At 44.1% G+C, this 12,569-nt stretch overlaps 1 protein-coding gene across 1 annotated transcript in view; it reads right to left on the bottom strand.

Moving 5' to 3' along the window:
* Positions 1 to 12,569, bottom strand: part of rnf217 (ring finger protein 217) — a 29,775-nt gene that overhangs the window by 4,400 nt on the left and 12,806 nt on the right. Inside the window, exons 2-5 of the mRNA XM_029676848.2 lie at positions 4,493 to 4,714; positions 3,994 to 4,158; positions 2,838 to 3,039; positions 1,561 to 1,632 (exon numbers count right to left, since the gene is read on the bottom strand). Of these exons, the coding sequence (XP_029532708.1) occupies positions 1,561 to 1,632; positions 2,838 to 3,039; positions 3,994 to 4,158; positions 4,493 to 4,714 (661 nt within the window). The remainder of the gene's footprint in view (positions 1 to 1,560; positions 1,633 to 2,837; positions 3,040 to 3,993; positions 4,159 to 4,492; positions 4,715 to 12,569) is intronic.

Raw genomic sequence — 12,569 nt, 5'->3', positions numbered from 1 at the left:
ATTGTCCCCAGCACAAGGTGCACCTGTGTAATTATCATGCTGTGAAGGGGTGGCAGGTAGTCTGGCGGGTAGGAGCATTGGGACATTAACCCGAAAGGTAGCCGGTATCAAATCCCCAAGCTGACAAGGTAAAAATATGTCGCTCTGCCCTGAGCAAGGAAGTTCAACCACTGTTCCCGGGCGCTGAAGATGTGGATGTTGATTAAGGCAGCCCTCCGCACCTCTCTGATTCAGAGGAGTTGGGTTAAATGCGGAAGACACATTTCATTGCATTCAGTTGTACAACTAACAAGGTATCCCTTTTCCCTTTAATCCACTTCTTGATATGCCACACCTGTCAGGTGGATGGATTATCTTGGCAAAGGTATTTTATTTTTTTATTTTATTTTACCTTTATTTAACTAGGCAAGTCAGTTAAGAACAAATTCTTATTTTCAATGACGGCCTAGGAACAGTGGGTTAACTGCCTGTTCAGGGGCAGAACGACAGATTTGTACCTTGTCAGCACGGGGATTTGAACTTGCAACCTTTCGGTTACTAGTCCAACGCTCTAACCACTAGGCTACCCTGCCGCCGTATGCTCACTAACAAGGATGTAAACTAATTTGTGCACAACATTTGAGGGAAATAAGCTTTTTGGGCGTATGGAACATTTCTGGGATCTTTTATTTCAGCTCCTGAAACATGGGACCAACACTTTACATTTGATATTTTTGTTCAGTGTACAATATTTTTTATCTGGAAGCTTTCTATTTTGATATTGCTACTATGCAAGTAACCATTTCACTGTACCATTTACACCTTCTGTATCCTGTGCATGTGACAAATAAACGTATATTCTATTTTATATAATGTGTGTTTACCAGAGATGGTAATGTGAAGAACAACATGACCTGCACCAAAGTCAGACTAGGATATAGGCCAAGGACTAGATAAAGTTTATTTCCACCTGGAGTTTTTGAAATCTTTGGTTGTTTACTACACCACCTTACTCACTCTGTTTAGCACATGGCCTCACATGAGAATCCTTAAAGAGATGGGTGGGGCTAAGGCTTAAGAGGGTGTGAACGATGCTGAATGGGTGTAGACAAAGGGGAGCTCTCCAGTAGGTGTAGCAAAACATTCAAGGGCCATTTTCTCAAAGGTGGGATAACAAGTTCATCAACTTTCAAAGCAGAACTACTTTCCCATTGTTCCTCAACTGCACTGTGTGATATAGCTTAGAGTGTTGACTTTTATCCAACGTAAATAACGACATTTCAAATTTTTGCCGGATTAACAAGTGACTGTCAGCAGCTTTATATCAGCGTGTCATCCTCCCACCGCCCAGTGTCACAGAGCTATCTGAACAAGCAGACACTTAGCCGCTTCTATCTGTTTACACCAAGACACAGGTGGCCCTCGCCAGCACACCACAGCCACTGAACAAGCCGAGTCACACTACATGTACCTACCTGACCCAAGAGAAAGTAACACATTATAGATTATATCTAAAGCACCACTGGTTATCTAATGTATCAAGTTGTCTTGAGGATTAGAACAGGATGTAACAGTGCTTACCTACGACCAGGGATAAAGCTCCAACCACCATCACCAGGACTATGACAACAGGGGCCACCACCACTTTACTTACTGGAATTGCAGGAAGACAGAAGAGACAACACAGATGTTCATAACGGGTCAGGACAAGTACACACATGAAAATGCATGGGGAGGACAGGGGAGTTTGGAATAGCAGCCTCGTAGACAGCACATCAACATTTTCAACAGGCTATCAAACATTGGTTGAAATAGGATCCTGCACAATTACGGGGGGGGGGGGTTGCGGATGGGGTCTTCCTAATAAAAACAAAGATAGTTGTTTGTAGTATTGCGCCTGCATATGGGGGAAACTGTCAAGGCTGTGAAAACAATAGAATGTGAGTTGTGTGAGCAGTGCCTTAATAGAAGGTGGAGAGGGGTGTTGGAGCCCCTCTGAAGGCCACATTAGCCCACAGTCAACCGTGTGTCAGATGTTTCCATTGGCAACCTGCAGCCTCTGACTAACTTTAGCTAACCCTACTCGGGGAGCAACAGCTGAGGCCCCGCATGTCACTACACGCCACACTGCTTGAGCCCCTGGGGATACGACAGACACCGAGTTGCAGTCAGAACACCTCTTAGAAAGCTACTGCATCTCTCGGGAGAGCTGTTTACTATTCAGAGACGGCAGGCAGGGTCACAGAGACACGCGTAACCTCAGATAAGGACGTTCTGCTGATAAGGGTCATGCAAACCTCTGTGGTTGCTACTATAGTACGCCGGTATTGTTCTGACTTCAGAGCCGTGACAACAATGCAAACTTTTAGCAGAGGCAGTAATTGTATAGTGAAAACGGGTTTATGAAAGAGTCATATCAGCAGCAACAAGCTAGGACATGCCGTTTTGATCGTCTTCATTATTGTGTGAATTATTCATAAGCAGCGGGATTTGATTAAGAGGATGAAAGGCCACCCACATGGTAATTGAAGTTTCCTCGTCGCCCCCGCCTGCCTATCTATCTCTCTGAGTCTGATCACAGAGACAAAGGAGGAAAGTCACAGGAAGTGTCATAACTACATTCAGCAGTCAGGCATAAGGCCAAAAAATTACAATTGCTAATCAGAGCATCTTTTTAAATCAGCACTAGAAGGTCTATATTTTCTATATGCCAGATTTTCAGAGGCTACTGATTGCTTGATCACCTAATAATAATAACCATAAAAGGTAATGGTTAATAACTTAGTGAATCTCAATGTGTCCCTTCTATGAAGGCTTTAAGGGCCTCTGGGGCCCGGGCTGAGGCTGGGTAGACTCACCACACACAGACCCCCGGACCAGCCGGCGGAGGTGGGGCTTCTCAGGAAGGTAGCGGTACTTGCAGCCGAACACGCTGAGGTTGGACGTGTGATCCCCGAAGAATCGCAGGTGGCGGTACTTCTCCCCACAGCGATAGCAGAAGTTGGTGCTGCACTGGGTGCAGTTCATGTGATCGCAGCCCTCCGTCCTCTGGATGTGGATCTGGGGAACGTGACATCATCGGGGAGTGACATATGACTTCATGAATGCTCCATCTATAAAGCCTTTAGAAGTTGTTGTTCGTCTCAAGTGAGATCCTAACTTCTGTACAAATGAATAACTCTTGAGAATATGTAGCAATTACGAGACTATCAGTTAGTTCATCGAAGGTCTTTTCAGAATATAAAACACAGGCTGTAGCCTATACTTCAATCTGTGTGGTGGACAAAGTGTTTTGGCTTGTTTTAAGGAAAAATAATGAAACATTTTGTCCTGATATCTGAGCCTCACTCAACCCCTCTCCCTGACTCATGCCGACTGACAGTACATTGAGAGGAGAGTGCTGCCATGGACAGACAGCCAGCTCACAGCCTACACATCAGTGATGGATCCCAACACCTTGAAGAATCAGCAGTCCTGTGTTGTGTTTGCTGTTGTTGCCCTCCAAAAGGCCCATCACTGTTCATGAAACAAAGAGCTGATGTGGCTCACTAAATCTAATTTGGTATGGACTTTCTGCCCTCAGGCTCAGTCTTATGACTTCCTGGAATGCTTCATTTCTAGCCATCGTTACAAGTGGACTAGGGAGACAAAGACAACAACAATATCTCTCTGTCTCTCTCTTTCCTAACCCTGTGTCTGAAGCTCTGAGAGAGGGAGAACATGCACTGAGGACACTGTCATGGCTGGAGAACACCTGAAAAGCACATCTCTAATCACCTAATGTAGACATAAAGGGCTGGAGAACTGTCGGTCCTCTCTTGAGATTCTTTAAACACAATTAGCAGGTTTTTCTGAGATACAGGGCTTGCTGTGTTTGCTCACTTTAAACACCACCTTCCTAGTCAAGTGAACACCCTTTAAGGACCATTGTTTTGCTGCAAAACTGTCGACCTAAATCTCCCTCAAGGAGCAAGGTTTGCCATTTTTGTAAACTCTCCTGGCCTTGTCACTCACTTTGCAGCGGGGGCACTTCTGGGCGTTCCTCTGGCCGTGCTCGATGACGCTGGCCCAGTGACGCAGCAGCTTGTCCCCCTTCCTGTAGTCCCGGCACTTCAAACCGTCGTGCCATGGGGCTTGGCACTTGAAACACCACACAAACTGACACTTGGTGCACTGGATCTGCGGAGGGCATAGACATGTGATCGGCTAGATGCACGGCATACAGTGCATAGATGTGCCTGTCTGCACAGACTAAAGCCTCCATCGTTAATTATGCACAATGATGCACTTTGTCGATGATTTAAAGAACCCAAGCGTTTCCCAAAGCAGTACACAAGGTCAGATTATATGCATTCTTCAGAAAGACATATGTTATTCAGATATTTTCTTATTATTACTGTATAATATCAGGGTTCGTGCTAGAAACAGCAGAGGCCCTGTACTCACCTTTTACTTGGGCTCAGTCCTTCTGTATAATATCTGATCTCAGAACAGTATAGTCCCTCTCTCTCACCTTGTATTTGTGGTCTGCCTTGCTGGGGGTGCGTCCTTTCAGCGAGGTGAACTGGCTGCACTGGGGACAGGGTTTGGTGCTGGAGTCGACCCGGCTCAACTCCAGGAAGTACTTGTATTTAGCCACTTCCTCGCTACCCAGGTGGGACACCACCAGGCTCTCCTCCAGGTAACCACTGCACTCCGTGATGGGGCACACGATGTCCGCTCTGCCCACCCTGACCTGGGGCAGACATAGACATTACACAGATCAATGAAGAGAGACGTGGTTCATGATCTACTCTAAAGAATGCTGTATGACAAATTAGGATTGTCTACCGAATGGACAGTGGTCATACGTTACATGAAAACACATTGCCATTGGCCTTAGATCCGGTTATCAAATATTGTCAATACATGAAGCTACTGGATTGCGTAATCTGTTATGAAGATGAAGGGTAGACAAAGCAATACAATTACATACAATACAGCAGCGTTGCGGTTCTTGACACACTCAAACCGGTGTACCTGGCACCCACTACAATACCCTGTTCAAAGGCACTTACATTCATTCACCCTCTGAATGATACACAATCCATGTCTCAAGGCTTCAAAATCCTTCTTTACAATCGGTCTCCTTCCCTTCAATCTACACCGACTGGAGTGGATTTAACAGGTGACATCTATAAGGGATCATAGCTTTCACCTGGTCAGTCTGTCATGGAAAGCACAGGTGTACCTAATGTTTTATACACTCATTGTACATGGCCTGGCAGGTACTGTAGGCTAACTGACATAAGGCAAAGTTCATTGTTACCATAATACCCTTATAATATAAATACTGAGTGTGTGAGTGTGTGAATGGGGGGGGTCTTTCTCAATGCTCTCATTCCTCTGTGACCTCCACTGGTTCCCAGAGGCAGGAGTAGAGCAGGGAGCGAGGAGAGATTTCTGGTATCAATAAGGTCTCATTCCGCCCACATTGTTCACGTTGACGTGGTATCAGACTGGGACTTCCTGGGTGAAGCTGGAAGGCTTCCATGAACAACAGTAGTGGCCTACTACTACAGCTGTGGAAAACAACAGAGGAAGAAGGGCCCTAGTACAAGGTCTCAGTGAGAGTCTTAGCCCCCACCCCACTACCACCGAAGGCATGGTACAGACAGAAAGCCAGGCCAGGTCCAGGCCTCCCAGAGGATTAGTACACAGTATTGCTGCTCTGATCTAACTAATCCTCTGCTGGCTAGGCCTGTAGTACATACAGTAGACTAAGCAGACGCTAGAGCAGGGGGTCAGCAACAGGTGGGCCAAAACTGACACACGAGTTTTAAAAACAATGTTTTTTTTTTATGTTTGTCAAAATACACTGTAAAATCACCAGGAATCCAGCGAAAAATTTGCTTAATTTAGGAAATCTGTTCCCAAGTATTCCCACAAATATATATATATTTTAAAAAATGTGATCATGTCTCAATGTAATCAAGTTAGGAAAATATTGTTATTTTCAAATCTCTTTTTGGCCTTATTTGTGGTCAATTTGTAGTGTACAAATTATTATAATTATGCTCCAAGCCCCCCCCGACCATCTGTTCTGACAAAAACCGGTCCACGGCTGAATTTAGTTGCCTACCCCTGGACTAGAGAGTGACACAGCATACCTCTGGTGTAATGCCCAGCAGACTGAGCAGGCTCCTAACACTATGACAGTCTGACCTCTGGCCCTATGGGCTGTTACTGGCCCTGCACTCAGCTCAGTTCCTCAGGGCCAGGCTGTCTACTCTGTTCTGCTCTGGGGTTGCTAAGTGCACCGCAGCAGCAGCTCAGCCATTGTTGCCCAATGAGCTCACATGAGAGGTTGGTGGTCAGAACTAGGTAGGCCTAAAGTGAGAACAAAACACAGACTGTTCTTTAGAGATAGCTGATCGAAAACTCTCCAAGAAAGAGGAGTCACAGTGCAACTGAGATGATAATCTGGTGAAACAGTGGGATATCAATAATACACTCTTCTTTCCCGGAACTATGAAGTCAGCCAACTGCTGTGGAGTGGGGACCTTCATTTGACTTTAGTCCAGCTGACTGGTCTGGTCAAAATAACCTGTATTAGCTAAAAATGTAATACGTGTATTTATTCATTACAGGCTTGGTTCCTCTAATAATATGTCTGGCCTAATGTAACTAACCCTGTATGGGCACCAGCATGATATACGTATCTTCTAGGGCTGAGAATTACCAGGGACCTCACGATACGATATTATAATGATACTTAGATGCCGATACAATATGTATTGTGATTCGATACTACAACTGCCATGGAAATAAAACTTCTGAAAACATGTTGGCTCACTATTTAAAAAAGAAGATGGAGAACGAGCTATAGGATAAAACATACTGGAGTTTTGACCGACTAGCGCTAGCTAACGCTACCTACAGTAGCGTTTTTTGTTTTACAAATCAATACCTTGAGCCAAAGTTAATATAATATTGTTGAAAAATAATATTGAAAAATGTGACTGTATCAATATTTCCCCCCCCCATCACTAATAACTACTGTGTGTGTAAATAAAAGGAAGTGAATATGTGGGAAGTTTGTGTTGTGACTTGCATTGGGAATTCCCAGCTATTGGCTAAACCTGCACAGACAAGGTCACAGGCTTAGGACGAGCTAGGCTGTGATGCTGATGAGACGAGACAGTCAGTAAGAGAGTCGCCACCTGTGAAGGTAGTGCCCAGTGACGAGGGTGTCCCCTGGGCGACCCTGGAGCCCAACTCTACACCCATCAACCAGGCCACAGGACAGTGACCCTGTCAGCCAACATGGCAGGGACACTAGAGCAGTGGCAAGGTGTGAAAAATATATAGGCCTATTACATCTACCTTCCCCTCCAAGAGCAGTGTGCCCCTGGATTTCACCAGGGCATACCATTAGTGGTCTAGTGCTGTTTTTGAGTTTTTATTTGATTGAACCTTTATTAAACTAGGCAAGTCAGTTAAGAACAAAGTATTTTTTACAATGACGGCCTACCCCGGCCAAAAAGCCTAATTTAAATGGCTAAATTCTTCAAATACAGTTGAAGTCGGAAGTTTACATACACCTTAGCCAAATACATCTAAACTCAGTTTTTCACAATTCCTGACATTTAATCGTTGTAAAAATTCCCTGTCTTAGGTCAGTTGGGATCACCACTTCATTTTAAGAATGTGAAATGTCAGAATAATAGTAGAGAGAATGATTATTTCAGCTTTTATTTATTTCATCACATTCCCAGCATTGCCTTTAAATTGTTTAGTGAGTTGGGTGAATTTTGGCCCATTGGCTGGTGTAACTGAGTCAAGTTTGTAGGCCTCCTTGCTCACACACACTTTTTTAGTTCTGCCCACAAATTTTCTATGGGGTTGAGGTCAGGGCTTTGTGATGGCCACTCCAATACCTTGACTTTGTTGTCCTTAAGCCATTTTGCCACAACTTTGGAAGTATGCTTGGGGTCGTTGTCCATTTGGAAGACCCATTTGCGACCAAGCTTTAACTTCCTGACTGATGTCTTGAGATGTTTCTTTAATATATCCACATAATTTTTCTACCTCACGATGCCATTTATTTTGTGAAGTGCACCAGTCCCTCCTGCAACAAAGCCCCACAGCCCCGTGCTTCACGGTTGGGATGCTGTTCTTCGGCTTGCAAGCCTCCCCCTTTTCTTCCAAACATAACAATGGTCATTATGGCCAAACAGTTCTATTTTTGTTTCATCAGACCAGAGGACATTTCTCCAAAAGTACGATCTTTGTCCCACTGTGCAATTGCAAACCGTAGTCTATGGCGGTTTTGGAGCAGTGGCTTCTTCCTTGCTGAGCGGCCTTTCAGGTTATGTCGATATAGGACTTGTTTTACTGTGGATATAGATACTTTTGTACCGGTTACCTCCAGCATCTTCACAAGGTCCTTTGCTGTTGTTCTAGGATTGATTTGCACTTTTCGCACGAAAGTACGTTAATCTCTAGGAGACAGAACGCATCTCCTTCCTGAGTGATATGACGGCTGATTGGTCCCATGGTGTTTATGCTTGCGTACTATTGTTTGTACAGATGAATGTGTTACCTTCAGTTGTTTGGAAATTGCTCCCAAGGATGAATCAGACTTGTGGAGGTCTACAATTTTTTTTCTGAGGTCTTGGCTGATTTCTTTTGATTTTCCCATGATGTCAAGGAAAGAGGCACTGAGTTTGAGGTTAGGCCTTGAAATACATCGACAGGTACACCTCCAATTGACTCAAATGATGTCAATTAGCCTATCAGAAGCTTCTAAAGCCATGACATCTTTTTCTGGAATTTCCCAATCTGTTTAAAGGCACAGTCAACTTAGTGTATGTAAACTTCTGACCCACTGGAATTGTGATACAGGGAATTATGAGTGAAATAATCTGTCTGTAAACAATTGTTGGAAAAATTACTTGTGTAATGCACAAAGTAGATATCCTAACCGACTTGATAAAATGAAAGTTTGTTAATAAGACATTTGTGGAGTGACTCCAAACTAAGTGCATGTAAACTTCCAACTTCCCCTGTAATAGAGCCAGATGCGTGTCCTTAGTTCATCGCTGGGCCAATTGTGCACCGCCCTATAGGACTCCCAATCACGACCGGTTGTGATACAGCCTGGATGCCTCTAGCACTGAGATGCAGTGTCTTAGACCGTTGCGCCACTCGGGAGCCTAGTAAAGCTGCCCTGCTGCTTCAGAGCCAAACACATGTGAGCAGAGGAGAAACTGTAGTCCACCACAGTCTAGCAGGGATAATAATGAGCGATCTCCGGGAGTGCGTTTTCATCCCTTTATTAGGCCTAATTTTAGCCCTGATTTCACTAATGACCAGAGGTGCAGATTAACTTTATTAGGCTTCTGTCCTCAGGCGACCCCCCCGGGCTAGAGGTCTCTTTCTCACTGTCCATTGCTCACTCACACACCCACACACACACGCACACGCACACGCACACACACACACACACACACACACACACACACACACACCTGTCCATGGTGTTCAGCCTGAGCCGGTGGAACCAGCTTTGGTAGAGGAGTGGCACAAGATAAGACTGGTAGCAACGTGACAATGGGCAGCAAGAAGCAACACAATGAATACTACATAGGGTGGCCCCTTCTATACATCCTTATGCTATGTCACACTTCAGCTATGCTCATGAAACGATTTGCGATGCTGACGTGAATCTACAGATACTCAAACGTTCAGCGTCGGTTTGATCAAAGCTTTGGCGAATCAGTCATGTCCCTACCAGTATTATACTGTCCGTGTTCGTCATAATAAGATGTTAGGGATACTATTACGTAACCATGCAGAAAGACAAGCGAATAACAATGTGTCTTGCAGCATCTGCAATACTTTGATATGTACTGAGAGGAAAGTCTTCATATTCTGTGACAGGGATGACAAACCAGTGGTATGCCAAGCTCATGTATGTAACGCCTCTGAGCCAATGTGAGGGACAGGATTGAGACACGTGGCATCACACCAGATCTAGAGGGCAGGATAACGTCCTTCCTGGATCCTGGCAGAAGGTCAGAACATTGCAATCGTCAAAGACTGACCGGCACACAACTACTTATCAGCCTCTTCTCATTGAGATTCATTGAGGCATGTTTATTTAACACAATTAGACAGACTAAGCCTGATAGGAGTTTCCTCTACAGTATAAAGATGGCGAGTCAATAACAACGAGTCCCTTAATCAAAGGAAATAGGAAGTAATAATATGTTGTAATCAACCAAAAGGGGAAAAAACGAGTCGGAAGTAGACAATACATGGCTCGTCTGTGACAGGGCTCAGAAAGCAAGGAGGAACTGAGGATACGTTTGTGGCTCGATTATATGAAGAATTAGCCATTTAAATTAGGCTTTTTAAAATGCAGTGCCTTTTTACACCCAAGACATGGTGAGGAGATTGAACTATTTGTATATTTGTATTTCCATCCCTTTGATCTGGCAGCATCACATTAATTGAGAGCAATTTCGTGGTGTCCAATTGGTAGTTACAGTCTTGTCTCATCGCTGCAACTCCCATACGGACTCGGGAGAGGTGAGGGTCGAGAGCCATGCGTCCTCCGAAACATGACCCAACCAAGCCGCACTGCTTCTTGACACAACGCCCGCTTAACGCGGAAGCCAGCCGCACCAATGTGTCAGAGGAAACAATGTACACCTGGCGACCGTGTTAGCGTGCACTGCGCACGGACCGCCACAGGAGTCGCTAGTGTGCGATGCCGGCCAAACCCTCCCCTAACGTGGACGACCCTGGGACAATTGTGTGCCGCCCCATGGGTTTCCCGGTCTGGACTCGAACCGAGAATCTCTAGTGGCACAGCTAGCACTGCGATGCAGTACCTTAGACCACTGCGCCACTTGGGAGGCCCCTCAAACAGCCTATTATAATCAGACTATAAGACATACAGGCTTTTATCATCAGACCAGACGTCACCCTAACAGGAATACGAATACAGATATTAAAAGCAATGACAGTTTTAATCATTGCAGGCAAAGCAGCTATCAGAACTCCTCCAAAGGGAGAAGAAAAGACACTGTAGGACTCAAGAGCTGGTAGGCGTGTACTTCAAGCCCACATCGGTTGAGACAGAAAACTTTGACCAATTATTGGACAAGTTTTGGAGAGCAACTAGGCCTAAACTGTAGGATAGGATCCATAGAACTCACACAAAGCAAGGAATGCCTAAAACTCTTTGAATCATAGAATGTACTGTCCACAGGTCACTGAAAACGCTTACAAACCAGTGCACAAGTCTGAGAGCATTTGAGCCTAAGAGAGCCAACAGCAAATCCTCTAAATCAAGGTTTAATGCACTGAAAAGCAATAGGCATGACAGACACTGCCACTTTATGAAGCAAGCAGTTGAAGTTACTGTGTTTAATGTGTTAATGTACTGTAACAGACATTACACTTTGTTTGGCGCAGGAGAACCATTTCAACAGGCAGGTTTTACAGGTTAGCACTAGCAGATTCATAACTGCCAAAGCCAAGCCAAAGAACGCAAGACAAACCCTAACAGTAGAACAAAGGGCCCTGTCATTCCCCAATTACATCCATTAGACACAACAATGTCCACACAGTGCCTAATCAATTGGGCACATTTTGAATTATACAGCTATTATAGCATAATAATATCACTGTGAGCAGTAGCAGCAGCAAACCACAAACTATGGTTGGCCAGGATGACTGTGCTGCTGCCCCTGAAACCCTCAGCCTGCTCATTACAGCCTGGAAACAATTGAATTTGCCAATTCATCCCTAAAGAAGCCCATGTGAACATGGAGGAATTCCACGGTAACGGAATTACTCTTTGACCCAGTTTTTTTTTCTTCTCTCAATTAAAATGTATGCCAAACAAAAAAACACAAATTTCTATGTTTAACAAACCATACAACTCCATGCACACGGGACTACTTTGAACAATTTTCACTGAAACATGTACAGAGGCTAATTTGGTGGAAGAATTGTGCAGATGTACACTTTAGTAACGGAATTACTGTAAAATCTCTTTAAGGTTTGTTATGTGACCACGTTTTACAAAAACTCTGTTACAGTGCCTTTAGAAAGTATTCATACCACTTGGACTTTTTGTTAATTTTGTTGAATTACAACCTGAATTCAAAATGTATTACTTTTTTCCCTCATCCATCTACACACAATATCCCATAATGACAAAGGGAAAACATGTTTTGATACATTTTTGCAAATGTATTGAACATGAAATACAGAAATAACTAATTTACCTAAGTATTCACACCCCTGACTCAATACATGCTAGAATCACCTTTGGCAGTGATTACAGCTGTGAGTCTTTCTGGATAAGTCTCTAAGAGCTTTGCACACCTGGATTGTACAATATTTTGCATTATTGTTATTTTTTTAAATCTTCAAGCTCTGTCAAGTTGGCTGTTGATCATTGCTAGACAGCCTTTTTCTTGCCATAGATTTTCACGACGATTTAAGTCAAAACTGTAAGTAAGCAACTCAGGAACATTCAATGTTGTCTTGGTAAGCAACTCCACTATATATTTGGTCTTTTGATTTAGGTT

Source organism: Oncorhynchus nerka, linkage group LG13 (assembly GCF_034236695.1).
Source record: "Oncorhynchus nerka isolate Pitt River linkage group LG13, Oner_Uvic_2.0, whole genome shotgun sequence".
NCBI lineage: Eukaryota > Metazoa > Chordata > Actinopteri > Salmoniformes > Salmonidae > Oncorhynchus > Oncorhynchus nerka.
The sequence above is the reverse complement of the archived record's forward strand: the minus strand, read 5'-3'. Positions and strand labels throughout refer to the sequence as shown.